This window comes from Equus przewalskii, chromosome 14 (assembly GCF_037783145.1).
Source record: "Equus przewalskii isolate Varuska chromosome 14, EquPr2, whole genome shotgun sequence".
NCBI classification, from domain to species: domain Eukaryota; kingdom Metazoa; phylum Chordata; class Mammalia; order Perissodactyla; family Equidae; genus Equus; species Equus przewalskii.
The window spans coordinates 73,808,665-73,830,964 of NC_091844.1; the positions used below are offsets into that span (position 1 = coordinate 73,808,665).

General features: G+C 42.1%; 1 protein-coding gene across 1 annotated transcript in view; it reads left to right on the top strand.

Moving 5' to 3' along the window:
- The window catches only part of APOB (apolipoprotein B), a 38,980-nt gene that overhangs the window by 13,349 nt on the left and 3,331 nt on the right, over nucleotides 1-22,300 (top strand). The window contains exons 15-26 of the mRNA XM_070573197.1: nucleotides 507-683; nucleotides 2,066-2,257; nucleotides 3,447-3,614; nucleotides 4,087-4,298; nucleotides 6,913-7,095; nucleotides 7,937-8,058; nucleotides 9,874-10,084; nucleotides 10,670-10,845; nucleotides 10,967-11,154; nucleotides 11,634-11,779; nucleotides 13,532-13,905; nucleotides 14,419-21,981. Of these exons, the coding sequence (XP_070429298.1) occupies nucleotides 507-683; nucleotides 2,066-2,257; nucleotides 3,447-3,614; nucleotides 4,087-4,298; nucleotides 6,913-7,095; nucleotides 7,937-8,058; nucleotides 9,874-10,084; nucleotides 10,670-10,845; nucleotides 10,967-11,154; nucleotides 11,634-11,779; nucleotides 13,532-13,905; nucleotides 14,419-21,981 (9,712 nt within the window). The remainder of the gene's footprint in view (nucleotides 1-506; nucleotides 684-2,065; nucleotides 2,258-3,446; nucleotides 3,615-4,086; nucleotides 4,299-6,912; nucleotides 7,096-7,936; nucleotides 8,059-9,873; nucleotides 10,085-10,669; nucleotides 10,846-10,966; nucleotides 11,155-11,633; nucleotides 11,780-13,531; nucleotides 13,906-14,418; nucleotides 21,982-22,300) is intronic.

Consider the following 22,300-nt stretch of genomic DNA (forward strand, 5'->3'; position numbering starts at 1 on the left):
ATTCTTTTCTACACCGCAAACAGTCAAGGTAGCTGTGAGCCAGCCAGGGGAGGAACAGGAATCATGTTCCTTCGTTTTCTTTCCCTCCTCCCTCACCTTCCTGCCTCCCCACTAGGGGTCACCTGAAGCATGTCTCCTCAGTATGAATGGAAATGCAGATGTCTCAGAGAAGCCCTTAGACCCCAAATCCGAGGAAGTACGTGGGCTGTGCAGTCAGACAGATCTGGTTCAAACCCCAAATACACTCCCAACTCTGAATCTTTGGTTTTATTGTTTATCCTCTCTGAATGTTAGCTGCCTGTTCTTGAAAAAGGCAAATAATACGTTCTGCCTTTCAAGATTCTAGTGAGATTTAAATAAGACAACTCCTGTGGAGTGATAAGCTCAGCTCCCATGCTGTACTATTCATCAAATTCTTGTTTAATTAAATGGACATAAAGAGGGGAACAGGATGCTGACATACAAAGAAATCTGATGTCATTTTCTTGCCTGATTTTCTTTCTCAGATTGGTTTGGAGGGAAGAGGATTTGAGCCAACACTGGAAGCTCTTTTTGGGAAGCAAGGATTTTTTCCAGACAGTGTCAGCAAGGCTCTGTACTGGGTTGATGGGCGAGTTCCTGATCATGTCTCCAAGGTCCTGGTGGACCACCTTGGCTACAGCAAAGATGATAAACATGAGCAGGTATGTTTTTGTTAAGTATCCTCTCAAGGAAAGCTTTGAGTCTCAGTGCAAAAACATTCTTATCTAAGCCTGGAAGTCATCAAGGAACTATCTAACTGAAGTGACAACAATGACTATTGTTAACCAGTCCTGTGAGAGCAAGACCCAGTATCCTCTGCAGTTATGGGCCTCCTGGAGATTCAATGTGCCCAGGAACCAGACTCATTAGAGGCACTCTAGCATAATGATTAAGATTGTGAATTCTGGGGCATGGGTTTAAATCCTAACCTCGCTGTCTTCATGGGCAAGTTGCTTGATATTATGTCTATCTCTTTCTGCATCCCCAGAGTGCTAATAATAATCCATATGTTGCAAGGTTATTTAAAGCCTAAATGAAATAAAATATGTAAAATGCTAAGCAGAGTGCCTCACTCTGGTATTGACTGTTCAATAAGTAGATACTATTATACTTTTTAAATTCATATTTTCATTATTGTTAACTACTTTCTTTGGCTGTCACTCATCAGTGCACGAGCTAATGGGAGCAAAATCCACTTTGAGGTTAGCATAAGCCCCCACTTAAAGAGCAGAAAATAGATTATAATCTGGAGCTGCTTCTTACTTAATTTTTTGCTACCCAAAGTGTGGTCCAGTCATTGGCATCACACCAGAGCTTGTTACAAATGCAGGTTTCTCAGGCCCCACTGGGATCTACTGAGTCAGAACCTGCCTTTTAATGAGATCCCCAGGTGACTTGTGTGCACATTTCAGTTTGAGAAGCAGGGCAATAATTTACTCCTAGATGCTCATAGATGACCCCACCTCCGTCTTCTAATTTACTTACCTCCACTTGAGGGTGAGGGTCTTTGAGTGGTTTTGGGTGTGTCAATCTCTCTTCTTTCTCAATGCCGAAGCATCAGTCTATGGAATTCTTACCTCTAAGAAGAACTTGTCTAGGAGCAGGTGTTTTTCAAGCGTTTGGCCAATTTATACGACAGCCACATTTTCTCAAGAAGCCCATTGTATTCCTCCCTAGTCAAAGGAGAAAGGGGTCAGTGGGGGTGGAGGGTGAGGACAGAGGATCTTCTAGTCTTGGGGGGCCCTTAGGATCCTGGCATCCTGGAGAGTAGAGATCTCCCTTACTATGCCTACGTTATTCAAGTTAAGAACAGTGTGGAAGCACTACTGTCCCTAACAAGACCTCAGTTTTTTGTCTCAGTTTGGAGGAGCTACCTATCTTTCAGTAAAAGGTGGGAGCCTGATTTCAGTGCCTGCCCTGTATCCCCACCCTGACTGTCTGTCTTTAGCCTATAGCCGCTGCAACAGACAGGCCCCACATCAGGAATCTGAAGGTGTTTGACAATGCGGACATCTCACTAGACATTTTGTTGTTAAAATCTCAGGACATGGTCAATGGAATTATGCTCAATGCTGAGAAGCTGATCAAAGATTTGCAATCCAAAGAATTCCCAGAAGCCAGAGCCTACCTCCAGATCTTGGGAGAGGAGCTTGGCTTTGTCAGACTCCATGACCTCCAGCTCCTGGGAAGGCTGTTCCTGAATAGCGTTCGCACTCTGCAAGGGATCCCTCAGATGGTAAGTGGGCCAGGCCCCATCAGAGGGTGATGAGATTAGCTGGTGCTCTTTTCAGACCTCCCAGACTGGCTTAAGATCCTAGCCGCAAAAACTAGAGAAAGTGTTTGTACTTCCTTCAGAGACGCAAGTTTACCTTGAATTTCAGTGAAATTCACAAGGAATTAGTAACATTTAGAAATTAAGCTGTTCATAATGTTAGATGTATCTTTAAATAGCATTAGTTTGTTAACAATGTTAAGTGTATCTCCCTCTAACTATACTACAGGTTCCTTTTAATATTTAAATAATTATGAAAGAATGTATTTGACAAACTGTAATTCACTATCTAATAATAACTATAGTTTTTATTATTAATTTATTAATAAGGGAGAAAATATTGCTGTGATGCTGAAATCTGTGCCACTGGTATTTCAAATACCAGCAGGGCCACCCATGGTGGACAGGTTTCAGCAAAGCTTCCAGGCTAGACAAACTGGGAAGAAGGACCTGGCCACCCACTTCCAAAAATATTGGCCATGAAAACCCTATGAATAGCGGTGGAGCATTGTCTGATAAAGCACCAGAAGATGTGAGGATGGTGCAAAAAAAGACCAGGCCGGATTCTGCCCTGCTGTACACGGGGTCACTAGGAGTCAGGATACACTTGATAGTACTAACAGCAAAAGGGAGAAAATATCGAAATATACTACCTAGGATTTGATAAATAATAATGTTGGCTTTAAGAAAACAGATCTCAAGTTATTTTGTAGAAGTGTTTGTAAAAACAAAAATCAATGCAGACTAATATGTACATCATCCCAATAGCTGGTTGGTTTCAAAAAGTTGGTTTTGCCATAATATATCGTACTTCAGTAGACCCTCATTTGCATTTAGACGCCAAAACACCAGAATTAAGCATGCCATGCAATGACACTTGAAGGTCATAAAGCTCTCAGGCCCAGCAATATTTTTAAGCACCTTCTGAATCACCAGTTGAAAATGACAAGATATCTATCCAGGGCAATTTCTTATATCCCAATTTGTTGAAACCAATAATCATTCATCTTTACTTATCAGATAATCAAAATACACTAGTCCCTTCCTTTCTGGATAAAGAAGAATAATTATTGTCCAAAGTGTGAGAGGTTGCATTTCACAAGCCCACTTCAATGAGGCTCATTTTTAGTTGCTTTCCCTGTTGGATCTATAGATTGGAGACATCATAAGGACAGGTTCAAAGAATGACTTGTTTCTTCACTACATCTTTATGGACAATGCCTTTGAACTCCCCACTGGACTTGGATTACAACTGCAAGTGTCCTCCTCTGGAGTCATCACTCCTGGAATCAAGGCTGGGGTGAAACTGGAAGTAGCCAATGTAAGACTCTGTTCACCTTTTGATTCCTTAAGTTGTCCTTTTCCTCCAGGGTGGGTTTCTTGTGCAGTTTTAAAATGTGTTTCCAGTTCAAGACAAAGTACATCATCATTGTAATCACCTCATTAATTTTTATGAAAATCTTTAGGGTCCTACCAGGATGCACCACCTTGCCAGCTCCAGTTAGCAATGGCAGTAACATGAGAACTCAGCTATTCTCTCAATAAATGAGGATTCCTATCATCTTTTTATCCTGTTATGCTTAAATGTAATTTGGGTGCTTCCTAGTCCTGGGCATCAATGTAATCTGGCTCTGGGGAACTGAGAACTTGGCTTTTCTTCCTCCAAATAAATCACGGTAATTTCCCTGAGGTGTGACCAGAGATGTCTGCCCAGGGATGGGAAGGGTGGTAGATCTGAATGCAGGGCACTGAGGTATTTAGCAAAGCTGAATAGGTTGTTTTCTGACTTATAGATGCAGGCGGAACTTGTGGCAAAGCCCTCTGTGTCCGTGGAGTTTGTGACAAATATGGGCATCATCATTCCGGACTTTGCTAGGAGCGGGGTCCAAATGAACACCAACTTCTTTCATGAGACGGGCCTGGAGGCACGAGTTGCCCTGAAAGCTGGGCAGCTGCAATTCATCATTCCTTCGCCTAAGAGACCACTCAGGCTGCTCAGTGGCAGGTAATTCTTTCAGCCGGGTCTGACTAGTCCGTTTGAAAGAGGGAATTGAGACTATATCTGTGGGATTTGCCCAGGCTACACGGCTGATTGAGCTAATTCACGCCCCAGTGGATTGGAGAGAAGGTTCTGGGTGTTCTAGATTACCTATTTTTAATCTAGCCTGGACTCACGAAATAATTACCACTTCCACTGCTTTCCACATTTTTCTAAATTGAGGCTTAAGACCTACTGATTAATTAGTTATCGAGTTGTGAATTTTTGTTGTTTACTTAGTTTTTTGTTTGTTCTGAGAATGAAGAAACACTAGCCCTAAAGAAATAATCCTGAGGAAATGAACATGTTTCCCATGAAAAATACCAAAGTTCATACAGATTTGTGGTAGCTAGCTCAGTGGATAAAGCACGGAAGTCCTAATCGAAGGATTATGGGAGCAGCTTCGTATTGAGAGCTCCATTCTCAATGACATCCTCAAATATTGATTTACCTTAGCTTCCATATTTTGGACATGTTAATTTGTTGATTTGAAAATAATATTTAATTGCCTAACATATACCAAGGCTGTTGAGTGAGATACACAGTCCCTGACTTTCTAGAGCTTAGAGTTTACAGGAGGAACCTAAAGTGAAGCAAGCAGTAGCTGGGAAGTGAAGGCTAAGTTAGAGAAGCATCAGAGTGCCGTGAAATTCTACATCACCTAACCTGTGGTAGGTGTGGAAAGCTTTCTGAAGAAAGTGATACTGGAGCTGATATAGCTGTAGCAGAGTTGTCCAGGAAAAAGAGGAAGGATTGAGTATTTCCAGGCAAGGAGAAAAGCATGTGTAATGGCCTGAAGGAAAAAGAATATGGTTCAGGAACTGCAAGAAGTTCAGTGTGGTAAAGTGTATGGACGACACAGTGAGAGATAACAGGAGAGGCTGGCAGGGATCAGACCATGGTGAGCCTGTGAACCATCTTAAGGAGTTTGGACTCTGAAGGCAAAGGGATTTAAAAATGAGCATGTAGAAAATAAGGTTGGTCTTTTTGAAGAAGTACTCTGACTCCAGAGTGGAAAATGAGTGGAAAGAAGACACGACTGGAGACAAGGAGACCAGTTACGATTCTATTATAATCATAGATGGTGAGAGATGATAATCTCTGCACCAGATGAGGGCCATGGTATAGAGGGAAGTGAGCTGACTCTAGACATTCTTAAGAGGTAGAACCATGAGTACTGGGTGATTGACTGGATATGAGGGGTGAGGAAAAAGAAAGAGGAATGGAGTGGGGATGGCCTTCACTGAAGTAGGGACTGGAGAGGGAGAGTGCCTGGTTTGGAGGAAGATAACAAATTCAGTTTGGGATATCCTGCATTTGCATCCCTGTGAGACAACCAACTGGAAATATTGAGCTGGCACTTGGACCAATGGGTCTGTCTTCAGTAAAGAGGTTTGAACTACAAATACAGCTTTGGGAACCATCGGTATATAGAGGTTATTGAAGTCAAACAGTGATTGGTGAAGAGTTAAGACCTGAGGGGCGAGGACAGAAACGTGGAGAATATAAACACTTAGAGGGGAAGAGGAATAAGCATCGAAGCGTGAGAAGGAGCAGCCAGAGAAGCGGAGGAGAATCAAGGCCATACAGGGTCATGGAAGCCCAGGAGCAGCCACAAGGGTGGATCACCCCACACGCAGGCTAACGCAGGCATCTAGGGCTCCAACCTACCAGCAAAGCTTCATCTCAGGGCACCCCCAAAGTGAGGAAAAGAACATAATATGTCAAGAATGCATCCTTGGAATAAATCAGGACATTGTTGAACTTTCTAGCACTTACTAATTTGTTAATACATACTTAGGAGGATGATACCATAATCTTTTCAGGGATTAGAGACTCTAAAATCTTAATCTGGCCATAAGTGAGCACTGTACTAAGTGTGTCTGAGCAATCAAGGAAGGAAGATAAAGCCTAAAAATGCCCATTGGATTTAGGAGCAAGGAGGTGATTGGAGATGCTGATGAAAGTAATTCCAGAAGCATGATGGAGGTGGTGGTCAGATCACAATTCTGTGAAAACGTGTTGAAACATGCCTTTCTTTCAAAGGCAGCCAAACTTCTTGATTGTGAGGGAGACAAGAGAAAGCTAGAAGAGGGAGAAAGGGATGTATGTGTGTGTGTGCCATACAATGGGAGAAGAGACTTGAGTGTGTTTAATGCTGATGGAAAGAAGCTAGTAGAGAGTAAGAGATTTCAGATGAAAGAGAAATAGGGCATCTCTTACCCTGAATCACAGGAAGGAAGGAGCACACCTGGGTCCAGGTCCCAGTGATCAGTTACTTAACATCTCTGGGCCTCTGCTTCCTCTGTAAAAGGAGATTCCTACTGCCTAATGTTGTGGGGATTACAGATAACAAAGGTAAAGAATTTAGTGCAATGTCTGAAACATGAGTCGCTATGACTGTTAGTCTTATTGATGTTCTCATTATTATTTATTTCTGAGTAGATTAAATAATTTAAGGTAGATATGGACCGAGGGGAGATAGAGAGCAGGATAAGGGCGCATTTGCACTGAGAGAATCAGTGATGTTCATTTTGTTTCGTGACTTGAAGATAACTCAGGGTTTTTCTTTCTTCACCAGTAACACATTGCATTTGGTCTCCACCACCAAAGTGGAAGTGATTCCACCTCTAACTGGGAACAGACAGTCCTGGTCAGTGTGCAAGCCTTTCTTTACTGGTCTGAACTACTGCACTACGGGCGCTTACTCCAACGCCAATTCCACAGACTCTGTCTCCTACTATCCACTGACTGGGGACGCCAGGTGAGAGATTCTCAGTGTCCAGTCCCGCTTCCCTAGCATCTGCTCACTTTCTACATTATGGCCGCCTAGTGGGGCAAAGAAAAAGGTGGTGTGTGTTATAGGCCTGTGTCACCAGTCTCAGGGGTTTGCACCGTCCTCTGATCATTTAAAACGGTGGTCCTCTGCCCCACACACCTGAGGGGTGCCCACTTCCCTGCCTAAACTTTGAGTCTGGGACTGGGTTTCTCCACAGATGGGGAGGGGAGGGAAAGGGTTGGAAGTTGAGGAGTCATGACCCCTATGGGAGGTCTTAGTTCAAAATATAAATGCCCAAGGTGATTCTGTCATGCTCCCTCAAGGGAACTGTACCCATGGCCATTAAGAATCACTCCTTTCAAAGCTTCTCTTTGTAGGTGGTGCCCCCCCTTTCTGCATTATGCATTGGATGAGGCAATCACAGCACAGATTCCGATTTGCACCTAGTTCAGTGTTCATGTTTCCGAGCCTCCAGATACATTGGCATGACCTTTTCTGGAACCACTGATGTACTCAGAGCCTCTGCCATGTTTAACGGCTCCTTGTCTTCAACTCCCTCACTTCCTCTGCTTGTTCTCAGCTCTGCTGACACAATCAGCCAACTCCTCTTCTCTTCCAAAGTCCTGGGAATCTTGGGACTCCCCTTGCCTTGGGCTCTTGGAGGGACCAAAAGTGGCCATAAAGATCATCGTTAGTTAAGGACAAGAGACAATGTTAAGATGAGGACCATATTTTTGTTGCCATTGAGGCTGAGCTGTTTTGGGGACGTTATCATCGTTGTTGAGATCTCTAACATTACACACTGTATGCATTGTAACATCTTTAGATTTGAACTGGAACTGAGGCCGACGGGAGAAGTAGAGCAGTATTCTGCCAGCGCAACCTACAAACTCCAGAAGGAGGGTGGAGCCTTGGTGGACACGCTGAAGTTCGTAACTCAGGCAGAAGGCAAGTATCCAGAAAAGGGCTCCTCCATCCCTGCCCTCAGTCTCAGGTCCAGGACTCACAACGAGAATGGATTTAATTTAATGGATTTAGCAAATATTTACTGAATGCTTGTTAAGTGTCAGGCCTGTTCTAAGAGCTGAAGCTAGACCATATACAGTGGAGATAAAGTCTCTGCCCTCATGGAGTTTACAGTAAACAACCAAACAAGCAAATATTCAGAATGTCAGATTGGTGCTGGGGAAAAAAATGGAGCATAGAGGGGTCTAGAAAATGTTGGGAGTAGTGGGGAAGAGGTAGGATAGAGGAAGGTAGTACCGTTTGAATGATAAGGGAAAGTCTCACTAGTAAAGGGAACATCAAAAAGAGACCTGAAGGAGGTAAGAAGATAGGCCATATGGAAAGAGTGTTATAGGCTGAGGGGCCAGCAGGTGCAAAGGTCCTGAGGCAAGCACATGGCTGCCATATTTGAGGGAAAGGAAGGAAGCCAGTATGACTAAAGTGGAGAGACCAGGGAGGAAAAAGGTAGAAGATGAGGTCAGAGAGATAAGGGGAGGTGGGGGAAGGTTGCTCTTATAGGCCATGGTAAGGACATTGCCTTTTACTATGAGTGAAATAAGAAACCACTGGAGAGTTTTTACTCTTTATGTTTATGTTGAGGAAAGACTATAGGGGGACAAGAGCAGAGAAACTGGTATATGGGCTATTGCAATAATCCAGGCCAGAGATGGCAGTGCTTTGGATTAGAATGATGGCAGAGGAGATCTAAGAAGTGGTCAGATTCTGGAATATTTTGATGATTAGGCTGACAAGTTTTGCTGATACAGTGGGTGCTGAGTGTAAGAGAAAAAAGGGAATCAGGACGACTCTAAGATTTTTGACCTGAGCAACTGAAGAATGGAATTACCATTTAATGAGATGGAAAAGGCTGCTGGAGGAGCAGGTTTTAGGGGCTGGGGCAGACTTAGATGTTCCCTTTGGTCGATTTTTTATATAGGGATAGTATGTCACAAAATTAAACTAGAAAAACAAAACCCCCAGGAAAGAGGGGAGAATGGATGCTGAAAAAGAGCGTCGTGTAACAATTTTACGAAAGATATAAAATGGGTAAGCCTGTGAATTGAAAGAAACCTGGGAATCTTGTGACAGAGAAAAGAGGAGTCAGGGAGAGAGGACGCCAGGGTGGGGGTGGCGAGGAGCCAGGAAGTACATCATAGGTGGAGAGTCATCTAGAGATGTCGTGTCTGCCTGACACAGAAGGACCGCCATCCTGTCCTCTTCCCACAATGCACTGTGTTTCCCACATCAGGGCCTCTGCATTTTTAGTTCCCTGTGCCTAGAATGCTCTCCCCCCAGAACTCAGCATGGCTCAGCCCCTTTCTTCATTCAGGTCTCTGCCCACCTCTCCTCTTATCAGAGACAACCTTTCTGAGCACCACACAAGAAATAGCACCTCTTTATTCCTGTCTGTCCTTTGTCATCTTATCCAGTTTTAATTTTCTTCATAACATTTATTACCATCTGACATAAGCAATTTACCTGTTTATTGTCTGTACTCCCCCTACTAAAACGTAAGTTCCATAGAGGAAGGGCCTCCCCAGTGCCAACAGCAGTCCCTAGCATGTGATAAGCAATCAATCAATATTTGCAGATTGAACAAATGTATAAGCACCATTGAGTTAAACATTTAAGTTAAAGTCCTGAACTGTGTCCTCATTTAAGCACATTAAGTACTTGGGTTTCTCTGCCTTTTCCTCTCCTTCCTTCCTAAGCATAGCTTCTGAAGACATGTCTTGATTCTCTCATCCACTCCTGCAGGTGTAAAGCAGAACGAGGCTACTTTGATGTTCAGATATAACCGGCAGAGTATGACTTTGTCCAGCGAAATCCAAATTCCCAATTTTGACGTTGACCTTGGGACAATCCTCAGAGTTAGTGATGAATCCGCTCAGGAAAGAAAGTCTTACAAGCTCACCCTGGACTTTCAGAACAAGAAAATCACTGAGGTCACCCTCACCGGCCATGTAAGGTAAGGAAGGCTCGGGATGATCTGACCTGAGCTGCAGTCCCTTATGGCTCTTTCCCTTCTTCCTCTGCAGCTTTAAAGCTGACCAAACCAGGGCTGTCCCTGCTCTACAATCTGAGGGGCAGATAGAGCCCTCAACGGTTTGACCCTCTGCATACGTCCAGTTGGATCTTTCTGCCATTCACCGGGCACTTACTATTCATCAGGCACTGCACTGGGTGCTTAAATGACCTCCATCCTCATAATAAACTGCGAGGTAGTCATAAGTTTCCTTGTTTTATAGGTAAGGAAATGGTAGCTCAGAAGGGTTAAATAATTTGGCCAAGGCAATAGAGCTAGTAAATGGTAAAGCAGGATTCAAATAGTTTTCAAAAACCTTCTCTTTCCCTATTACTTCCCTGGGAAGTCCTGAATTTGTGCTAGGGTTGACTTTAAAAGTTAATGAGTGTATCCTATGGTCGGTCATTTCTCTGAGCCATTCACACATCTTGTTTTTATCACCACAAATGGAACTTCTAACTGTTTAATCCTGCATATCTCCTTGGAATGGACAAAGTCATTGCTATCAACTGATTTTCTCTTCAATAGCTGTGACAGGAGGGAAGAAGGCAAAATCAAAGGTGTTATTTCCATACCCCGCTTGCAAGCAGAAGCCAGAAGTGAGATCCTCACCCAGTGGTCTCCTACAGGACTCCTCCTCCAAATGGACTCGTCTGCGACAGCTTACGGCTCAACAATTTCCCAGAAGGTGGCATGGCGCTATGGTACGTCCCTCTTGCCCACATGAGCGCTTCTCAGAGCACTGTGAACTCCAGTGCAGTGTGGAGAGCCTTTGGTTTCCGCTGACCTGTACCATTGACAACTATTTCCCATGCACATTTTCAGATGAAGAGAAGATTGAATTTGAATGGAACACAGGCACCAACGTGGATACCAAAAAAGCGGCTTCCAATTTCCCCGTGGATCTCTCTGATTACCCTAAGAGCTTGCATATGTATGCCAGTAGTCTCTTAGATCACAGAGTTCCTCAAACAGACGTGACTTTCCGGCACATGGGTTCCAAATTAATAGTTGTAAGTACAAATCAGTCAGTCAATAAATACATGGTTATAAGTGCTAATTACATACTCAACCCTGAGTTAGGTGAAGGAGGGTATCCAAAGATGGATAAGGCATGCTTCCTACCCCCAGGGGATTCCTGGGGAGAAAAGGAACATTCATGCATGCATAGTTACTCAGTTACACCAGGTCGTGCGTGATAAATACCAAAGGAATTCTACTAAGCCGAAGAGTTTGCTGTGCCTGAAGAATCACAGGAAGCTTTGGGACACTGACTAGGAGTTTGACTATGTTATGTATTTCTTTTATAAAATACAGGAAGAGATTGATAACTGACAACCAAAATTCATAATTTTCTGTGATTTATTTTTTAACGTACAGTGCATCAACCTGCTTAATGATTGATCTGTCAAATATAGATTATCACCTAATGTTACTTGTACTTTGAAGCCCATCCACATCCATTGCTCTGAAAATGTCTATTGTTTTGTAGGCAACAAACACATGGCTTCAGGAGGCATCCAGCAGTCTACCTTATGCCCAGAATTTGCAAGATCGCCTCAGTGGCCTAAAAGAATCGTACCTCCAGAAAATGAGATTGCCAGACTTCCACATCCCGGAAAACCTCTTCTTGAAAAGGTAAAGAAAGAAACCAGAAAAATGTCTTGAACTATGCAAAAGTGAATGGAAGATTTTATTTCACATGATTTAGACTTTTTTTTAATTTACATTTTTAAGAGAAATAATTTAAACGTTTTAAACAGATTATTAACTGTAACATAAACACTGTGGCATTTTAACGTTATAAATTATGAGGTCAGAATGCAGACACCAACCCAGTCAGAAAATACCTAAGACAGTCATCGGGGGATTCAGGTACTTTCACCCTCTGATGTTTCATTCACTACAACCTGAATTTGAAAGCCTTTCAACGTTCCTCCATCGTAAGTGAACTCTCCCTTTGTTTGGGATCAGGATATAATTGTTTGACTCTGAAGAGTTCGGGAGTGGCTAGCAGAATTGCTGACTCCAAGCTTGCTCTTGAGCCCTAAAGGGTCAGAACAGCCATCGGGCGTTAAATAAAGGCGGCATTCTGAGAGAATATTTCACTTTAGCAATGCAGTGTCCTCCTCATCGGGAAGTCAGACTCCAATCTGCTGGGTCCTCTGCTATACTTCCAGAAATACATGTAATGCTTTGCTTTATTTCATGAAAGTAAAAAAATCAGAGCATGAGCTGAAAAGATTATAGTCTTTCCCGATTGACTGTTCTCTGTATTATCTTCAGGGTTAAGAAAATAAGGGGCCTGTGTCACATGGGCCTTTCCGTAGTGTATGGCTGAGGAACAAAGTTTGATAGAGTGAATACATGTGAAGGGGCTGGAGTCCACCGAAGCACTCATGAGGACAAAGCCTACTGAAGATCAGAGAAAAAAGTGTCAGCTTCAGAGGACCCAGGATCCCCTTCCTTCACTACTTACGCTTCTCTGTGCTGTGCTGCAAAGACAGGACCATGGGACCTTAGAATTGGATAGGGCCTTATCAAGCATCCTCCCACTGACTGTCAGGATCCTGGACAGGCAGCATCCAGTCCCGTTGGAGTGATGCAATGCAGTTTGTTTGCTTACAACATTTAAACTCTGCCATCCTACTTTGTACTTATAAGTTATCGTAATAGTCCATCATAAGTGCATAGTATTGAGAAGATTGCAAAGTGCTTTTAGGTATTTTTTCTCATTTGATATCCAAGGACAGCTTCGTGAAGTCAGCAGAAAGGCCATTATTATCCTCACTACGCAGATAATATCACTGAGACTCAGAGTCAAATCCACTGACATAGTATCACAGTCAGTGGAAGCTAAAACTATGACCCAAGATTACTGACTCCCACACCTGTGTTCTTTCCACATATCAAGTTGCCTCAATTCAGTTTAGCAAGTAAGTACCAAATGTGTCCTATGTGCAAGATACTAGACTAAGTGCAGCAAAAAGATAAAAACCAGATTAAGTGTAATCCTTCCTCCCAGGAAGTGACCGTGTAGACACTGACAAATGAACAAATAAGTACTAATTATATCAGCAGAATCACAACATGCTCTTGGAGATAGGTGTTAATGGACCATGTCACTATAAGAACTAGAGAAATTAGCTATGACTTAGATGGGATGGTAGTGATAAGGAAGCAGCTCTTGGAAGAGTTTTGAATGGACTTGAGTGTTTGATAGGTAGCGGTTCAAGCAAAGGGACTCTAGGCATAAGGACTAGTATGCAGAAAAGTACAGTATGGGTTTGGGAATGGGGTGGATGCACCATTTCTTGGAGAGTCAGATGACAGAGAACCTTGAGTTCTTGATACTGACTGTGGGTGTATTGTCTTTGTTGTTCATTTCAGCGATGGCCGGGTCAAGTACACCTTCAACAAGAACAGTGTGAAAATTGAGATTCCTTTGCCTTTTGGTGGCAAATCCTCCAAAGACCTAAAGATATTAGATATGATTCGGAAAATAGACCTCGTCTTCAAGTCTGGGGGATTATACCTGCCAGCTCAAGAGTCCCAGGTCCCTCCATTTACCATTCCCAAGGCTTATCAACTTCAGGTGCCTCTCTTGGGTGTTCTGGACCTCTCCACGAATATCTACAGCAACTTGTACAACTGGTCCGCCTCCTACACTGGCGGCAACACCAGCACAGACCACTTGAGCCTTCAGGCTCAGTACCACATGAAGGCTGACTCTGTGGTCGACCTGTTCTCCTACAGAGTGCAAGGTGAGCCATGCTTGGGTAGAGGGTGTGCAGGGCTGACTCATTGCAGGCTCCGATGGGATAGCCTCCTCTAGGAAGGAAAACACTTGGGCTTTCTTACAGATATTTTCCTTGCTACTAGGAAGCCTATTCATTCATTCATTCTTTCTTCCAACCAATAGAAATACTTACTAAACATATATATGTATCAAGTATTCTGCTAGGCAGTAATGGAAAACAGACAAACTGGAAATTACAATTCGGTGTGAGAGATGCTATGATAGGGTAGAGTATATAAGTATAAGGTACAGTGAAAGCACTTGGTAAGGAAGCCCAACAAGGTCTGTGGTAGTCAGGGAAGGCTTTCTGGAGGAATGCCTTTTGCTATCAGAGTTTATGTTCACCTTATAGATGGAGGAGCCTGTTACACAACTGACCCAGATCAATGGGACTTTATTATTGAAAGACTTTCAACATAGAAATTTTTCTGGAAGTTTATTACTTAATTTAACCAGTGTGTTTTGATTTTTATGTTAGGATCTGGAGAAACAACGTATGACCGCAGGAACACGCTCACATTATCGTGTGATGGGTCTTTACACCACAAATTTCTGGATTCAAATATCAAATTTAGTTATGTAGAAAAAATGAGAAACAATCCAGCCTCAAAAGGTTTGCTAACATTCGATGCATCTAGTGCCTGGGGACCACAGATATCTGCTTCAGTACATTTGGACTCAAAAAAGAAACAGCATTTCTATGTCAAGGAAGTCAAGATTGATGGGCAATTCAGAGTCTCTTCGTTCTATGCTAAAGGCGCGTATGGCCTGTCTTATCAGAGGGATCCTAACACTGGGCAGCTAAACGGAGAGTCCAACCTGAGGTTTAACTCCTCCTACGTCCAGGGCACCAACCAGATAACAGGAAGATATGAAGATGGAACATTCTCCCTCACCTCCACCTCAGATCTGCAAGGCATCGTTAAAAATACTGCTTCCTTGAGATATGAGAACTACGAGCTGACTCTGAAATCTGACACCAATGGGAAATATGAGAACTTTGCCACTTCTAACAAGATGGATCTGACCTTCTCTAAGCAAAATGCACTGCTACGTTCGGAGTATCAGGCTGATTACAAGTCACTGAGGTTCTTTGCCCTGCTTTCTGGATCACTAAACTCCCATGGTCTTGAATTAAATGCTGACGTCTTGGGCACTGACAAAATTAATAGTGGTGCTCACAAGGCAACACTAAGGATTGCCCAAGATGGAATGTCTACCAGTGCAACGACCAACTTGAAGTATAGTCCCCTGGTGCTGGAGAATGAGCTGAATGCAGCACTTGGCCTCTCTGGGGCATCTATGAAATTAACAACGAATGGTCGCTTTAGGCAACACAGTGCAAAATTCAGTCTAGACGGAAAAGCTGCCCTTTCAGAGATATCATTGGGAAGTGCTTATCAGGCCATGATTCTGGGAGTCGACAGCAAAAATATTTTCAACTTCAAAATCAACCAGGAGGGACTTAAGCTTTCAAATGACATGATGGGTTCATATGCTGAAATGAAACTTGACTACACAAACCATCTGAACATTGCAGGGTTATCACTGGACTTCTCTTCAAAACTCGACAACATCTATGACTCTGACAAATTTTATAAGCAAAATTTTAATTTACAGCTACAGCCCTATTCTCTTGTAACGACTTTAAACAATAACTTGAAATTCAGTGCTCTGGATCTGACCAACAATGGGAAATTACGGCTAGAACCCCTGAAGCTGAATGTGGGTGGGAACATAAAAGGAGCCTACCAAAATAATGAAATGAAACACATCTACACCATTTCTTACGCTGACTTGTCAGCAAGTTATAAAGCAGACACTGTGGCTAAGGTGCAGGATACAGAGTTTAGCCATCGGCTCAGCACAGACATCGCTGGGCTAGCTTCAGCCATTGACATCAGGACAAACTACAATTCAGACTCACTGCATTTCAGCAACGTTTTCCACTCTATAATGGCCCCGTTTACAGTGACCATCGATTCACATACGAATGGCAATGGGAAACTGGTTCTCTGGGGAGAACACGCTGGGCAGTTGTATAGCAAATTCCTGTTGAAAGCAGAACCTCTGGCCTTTACTTTCTCTCATGATTACAAAGGATCCATGAATCACAATCTTGTGTCCGAGAGGAGCATCAGTACTGCTCTTGATCACAAAGTCAGTGCCCTGCTCACTCCGGCTGAGCAGACAGGCACCTGGAAACTCAAGACCAAGTTGAATAAAAATGAATACAGCCAGGACTTCAATGCTTACAACACTAAAGACAAAGTCGGTGTGGAGCTTAGTGGCCGAGCCCTGGCTGACCTCACCATGCTGGACTCACCTATTACAGTACCATTTTCACTCAGCGAGCCCATCAATTTAATTGATGCTTTAGAGATGAGGGATGATGTTGACCAACCTCAAGAATTCACTATTGTTGCTTCTATAAAATATGATAAGAACCAAGATGTTCACACAATTAATCTTCCATTCTCTAAAATCCTGCTAGAATATTTTGACAAGAATCGAATAGTAATTGTAACTGTACTGGAAACTATACAGAAAGAATTGAAACGCATCAATATTGATCAATTCCTGAGGAAATACAGAGCAGCTTTGGACAGACTCCCACAGCAAGTTAATGATTATCTGAATGCATTCAGTTGGGAGAGACAAGTTTCAAGTGCCAAGGAGAAACTAACTGCCTTCACAAAATATTACAAAATTACAGAAAATGATATACAAATTGCATTGGACAAGGCCAAAATCAACCTTAATGAAAAACTATCTCAACTACAAACATATGTGATACAATTTGATCAGTATATTAAAGATAATTATGATTTACATGATTTTAAAACAGCTATTGCTGGGATTATTGATCAAATCATTGAAAAATTGAAGATTCTTGATGAACATTATCATATCCGTGTTAATTTAGCAAAAACAATCCATAATCTATATTTGTTTATTGAAAAGATTGATTTTAACAAAATTGGAAGTAGTACTGCCTCTTGGATTCAAAATGTAGATACTAAGTATCAAATCAGAATCCAGATACAAGAAAAATTGGAACAGCTGAAGACACAAATTCAGAATATAGACATCCAGCTCCTTGCTGAAAACTTAAAACAACAAGTTGAAGCTATTGACATCAGAGTGCTTTTAGATCAGGTGAGAACTACAATTCCTTTTCAAAGAATAATGGAAATTATCGAGAATGTCAAGTGCTGTATTATAACTCTTACTGAAGATTTTGAACTAACTGAAAAGATTGATGCTTTTGGAGCCACGATCTATAAGTTAATTAAGATGTATGAAATAGACCAACACATCCAGGTTTTAATGGATAATTCAGTACAGTTGGCCCACCAATATAAGTTGAAGGAAACTGTTCAGAAGCTAAGCAATGTCCTACAACAAGTTGAGATAAAAGATCACTTTGAGAGATTGGCTGAGTTTGTTGATGATGCTGTCAAGCAGCTTAATGCGTTGTCTTTTAAAAAATTCATTGAAGAAGTGAACAGATTCCTTGACATGTTGGTAAAGAAATTAAGGTCATTTGATTACCACAAGTTTGTCAATGAAACCAATAACAAAATCCATGAGGTGACTCAGAGAATCAATGGTGAAATCCAGGCTCTGGAACTTCCACAGAAAGCTAAAGCACTGAAGAAACTATTTGTAGAGCACATCCAAGCTATGACCTCAGACCATCTGGAAAACATAAACAACACCAAAATAACTATATTCCTGGATTATTTGCAGGAGGCCTTAAGTTCAGCCTCTTCAGGTTACATCAAAGCCAAATTCCAAGACATCCTAGAAGACGTACGAGACCGAATGTATCAAATGGACATTCAGCAGGAAATTCAGCGATACCTGTCCCTGGTAGGCCAGGTTTACAGCACACTTGTCACTTACATTTCTGATTGGTGGAGTCTTGCTGCTAAGAACCTTACTGACTTTGCAGAACAGTATTCTATGCAAGCCTGGGCTGAAAACCTGAAAGCATTGGTAGAACAAGGGTTCACTGTTCCCGACATCCATACTACCTTCGGGACCATGCCTGCCTTTGAAGTCAGTCTCCATGCTCTTCAAGAAGCTACATTCCAGACTCCTGACTTCATAGTCCCCCTGACAGATTTGAGGATTCCATCAGTTCAGATAAACTTCAAAAAGTTGAAGGATATAAAAATCCCATCCAGGTTTTCCACGCCGGAATTCACTGTCCTCCACACCTTCCATGTTCCTTCCTTTACAATTGACTTGAGAGAAATAAAAGCAAAGATCATCAGAACCATTGACCAAATGTTGAACAGTGAGCTACAGTGGCCAGTTCCGGAAGTGTACCTGAGGGATCTGCTGGGGGTGGACACCATTCTTGCTGGACTCACTCTGCCAGACTTCCATTTACCAGAAATCACAGTTCCAGAATTCATAATCCCAAACCTTGACCTCAAAGATGTTCAAGTTTCTGACCTTCACATACCAGAATTCCAGCTTCCCCACATCTCACACACAATCGAAGTACCTACTTTTGGCAAGCTATATAGCATTTTGAAAATCCAGTCTCCTCTTTTCACGTTAGATGCGAATGCTGATGTTCAGAATGTAACCACTTTAGTGAACAAGGCAGAGATTGCAGCTTCCATCACTGCCAAAGGAGAGTCCAAGTTAGAAGTTCTCAATTTTGATTTTCAAGCAAACGCACAACTTTTAGCCCCTAAGATTAATCCACTGGTTCTCAAGGAATCCATGAGATTTTCCAGCAAGTACCTGAAAACAGAGCATGAGAGTGAAGTGCTATTTTCTAGAAATGCTATTGAAGGAAAATCAAACACAGTGGCAAATTTACACACAGAAAAAAATACAGTGGAGCTTAGTAGTGGTGTGCTCGTCACAGTAAACAATCAGCTTACCCTGGACAGCAACACAAAGTACTTCCACAAACTGAACATCCCCGAACTGGACTTCTCCAGTCAGGCTGATCTGCACAATGAAATCAAGACGCTGTTGGAAGCTGGACACATAGCATGGACTTCTTCTGGAACAGGGTCATGGAAATGGGCCTGCCCCAAATCTTCAGATGAGGGAACACATGAATCACAAATCAGCTTCACTGTGGAAGGACCAAACACTTCCTTTGGATTATCTAATAAAATCAATAGCAAACACCTAAGAGTAACCCAAAACTTGGTTTATAACTCTGGCTTCTTCAACTTTTCTAAATTTGAAATCCAGTCACAAGTCGAATCCCAGCATGTGGGCCGCAGTGTTCTATCTGCTAAAGGCACAGCCCTGCTTGGAGAAGGGAAGGCAGAGCTAAGTGGCCACCATGATGCTCATTTAAATGGAAAAGTTATTGGAACTTTGAAAAATTCGCTTTTCTTTTCAGCACAGCCATTTGAGATTACTGCAACCACAAACAATGAAGGGAATTTGAAAGTTAGTTTTCCATTAATATTGGTGGGGAAGATAGACTTCCTTAATAATTATGCACTGTTCCTGAGTCCACATGCCCAGCAAGCAAGTTGGCAAACCAGTGCCAGGTTCAATCAGTATAAGTACCATCAAAATTTCTCTGCTGGAAACAATGAGAACAGCATCGAGGCACACATAGGAATAAATGGAGAAGCCAACCTAGATTTCTTAAACAGTCCTTTAACAATTCCTGAGATGACTGTACCTTACACAACACTCACAACTCCTCAGGTGAAAGATTTCTCCTTATGGGAAAAAACAGGCTTGAAAAATTTCTTGAAAACAACAAAGCAATCATTTGATTTAGGTGTAAAGGCTCAGTATAAGAAAAACAAAGACAAATATTCCATCCAAAATCCTTTGGATGTGTTTTATGTGTTCATCAATTCCTTCAACAGGCATTTTGAGAAAGCCCGAGATGAGTCATTAGATTTTTTTACCAGATCCTATAATGAAGCAAATATTAAGTTTGATAAGGACAAAGTTGAAAATTCCCTCAACAAGCAGCCCAGGACCTTTCAAATTCCCGGATACACTATTCCAGTCATCAACATTGAAGCATCTCCATTTACAGTGGAGATGTCGACATTCAGCTATGTGATCCCAAAAGAGATCAGCACCCCCAACTTCACCATCCCGGGTTCTGGCTTCTATGTACCCTCATATAAGTTAGTCCTGCCATTGCTAGAACTGCCAGCCCTTCATGTCCCTAGGAATCTTCTCGAGCTTTCTCTTCCAGTTTTCAAGGTATTGAGTATCCCACACAATATTTTAATTCCAGCCATGGGCAATATCACCTATGATTTTGCCTTTAAATCAAGTGTTATCACACTAAATACCAATTTTGGACTTTATAACCAATCAGATATTGTTGCTCATTTCCTTACTTCTTCTTCTTCTGTCATTGATGCACTGCAGTACAAATTTGAGGGCACCTCAAGTTTGACAAAGAAAAGAGGTTTGAAGTTGGCCACAGCTTTGTCTCTGAGTAACAAATTTGTGGAAGGCAAACATGAGAGTGCCATTAGCTTAATCAAGAAAACCATGGAAGCATCAGTGACAACAATTGCAAAAGTCCAAATTCCAATTTTGAGAATGAATTTCAAGCAAGAACTTAGTGGAAATACCAAGTCGAAACCTACTGTCTCTTCATCCATTGAATTAAAGTATGATTTAAATTCCCCCACACTGTACTCCACTGCTATAGGGGCAGTTGACCACAAGCTTAAATTAGAAAGCCTCACCTCTTACTTTTCCATTGAGTCATCTACCAAAGGAAATATCAAGGGTTTGGTCCTTTCACGGGAATATTCAGGAACTATTGCCAGTGAGGCCAACACTTACTTGAATTCCGAGGGTACTCGGTCTTCAGTGAAGCTGCAAGGGGCTTCCAAAGTTGATGATATCTGGAACCTTGAAGTAAAAGGAAATTTTTCTGGAGAAACAGCTAGCCAACGCATATATGCCATCTGGGAACACAATATAAAAAATCACTTACAGCTAGAGGGCCTCTTTTTAACATCTGGAGAGCATACAAGCAAAACCACACTGGACCTCTCCCCATGGAAAATGTCAGCCCTTATTCAGGTCAACGCGAGTCAGCCCAGTTCCCTCCTTGAAATCAATTATCTTTTACAGGAAGTTTCCTTGAATGCTAACACTGAGCACCAGAAGGTCAGCTGGAAAAGTGAGGTCCAGGTTCATTCTGGGTCTCTCCAGAACAATGTACAGCTTTCCAATGGCCAAAAAGAGGCACGCCTTGACGTTGCAGGTTCCCTAGAAGGATACCTACGGTTCTTCAAAGATATTGTCCTACCAGTTTATGACAAGAGCTTATGGGACCTCCTTAAGTTGGATGTAACCACCAGCATTGATAAGAAACAGTATCTTCGTGCCTCAACTGCCCTTGTGTACACCAAAAACCCCAATAAGTATTCTTTCTCTATCCCTGTGCAAGAATTGGCTGATAAATTTATTATTCCTGGACTGAAACTAAATAATCTGAATTCAGTTCTTGTCACACCTGCGTTCCAAGTCCCATTTACTGGTCACGAGGTTCCATCCTACACACTAGACTTAAGTGAAATAATAATCTACAAGAAGCTAAGTACTTCGCCGTTTGTACTCAGCATACCAACACTACCCAAAGTGAAATTCCCCGAAGTTGATGTGTTAACAAAATATTCTGGACCAAAAGACTCCTCAGATCCCTTTTTTGAGATAACTGTGCCTAAATCTCAGTTAACTGTGTCCCAGTACACTCTTCCAAAAAATATTTCAATTGGCAATACTGTTTTGGATCTAAATGAGGTGGCCAGCAAGATTGCAGACTTCGAGCTGCCAACCATCACTGTGCGTGAGCAGACTATTGAGATTCCTTCCATTACATTCTCTGTACCTGCTGAAATTTCCATTCCTTCCTTTGGAGCACTGACGGCACGTTTCAGGGTGGCCTCACCCCTGTATAATGCCACTTGGAGCACTGGTTTGGAAAACAAAAAAGATCGCATTGAAACATTCCTGAGTTCCACGTGCAGCTCAACCATACAGTTTCTGGAATATGACCTAGATGGTAAGGAAAGGCCCTGACTCTTCTCCTAGATGCTTTATGTTTTCAGTGAGAGTTGTGAATAAACATTATGTGTTTAGATATGACTGAAGGCACAATTACTCTCTATAGCAAAATTTAAAAGAAGAGGGAAGGAGATATGTAGATACCCCACATGTAAAAACTGTCTTGTAGAAAAACCTACTGACATTTAAGAGGAATACGTTCAAAGAAAATAGACTTTTCTGTAATGATTTTAGGGCTAATAATGTCTCCTTCTAACTATTTATTTTGAAAAATGTAGACTGCATGTTTCAAAGATATAAGTGAGGCATTTAGTTAA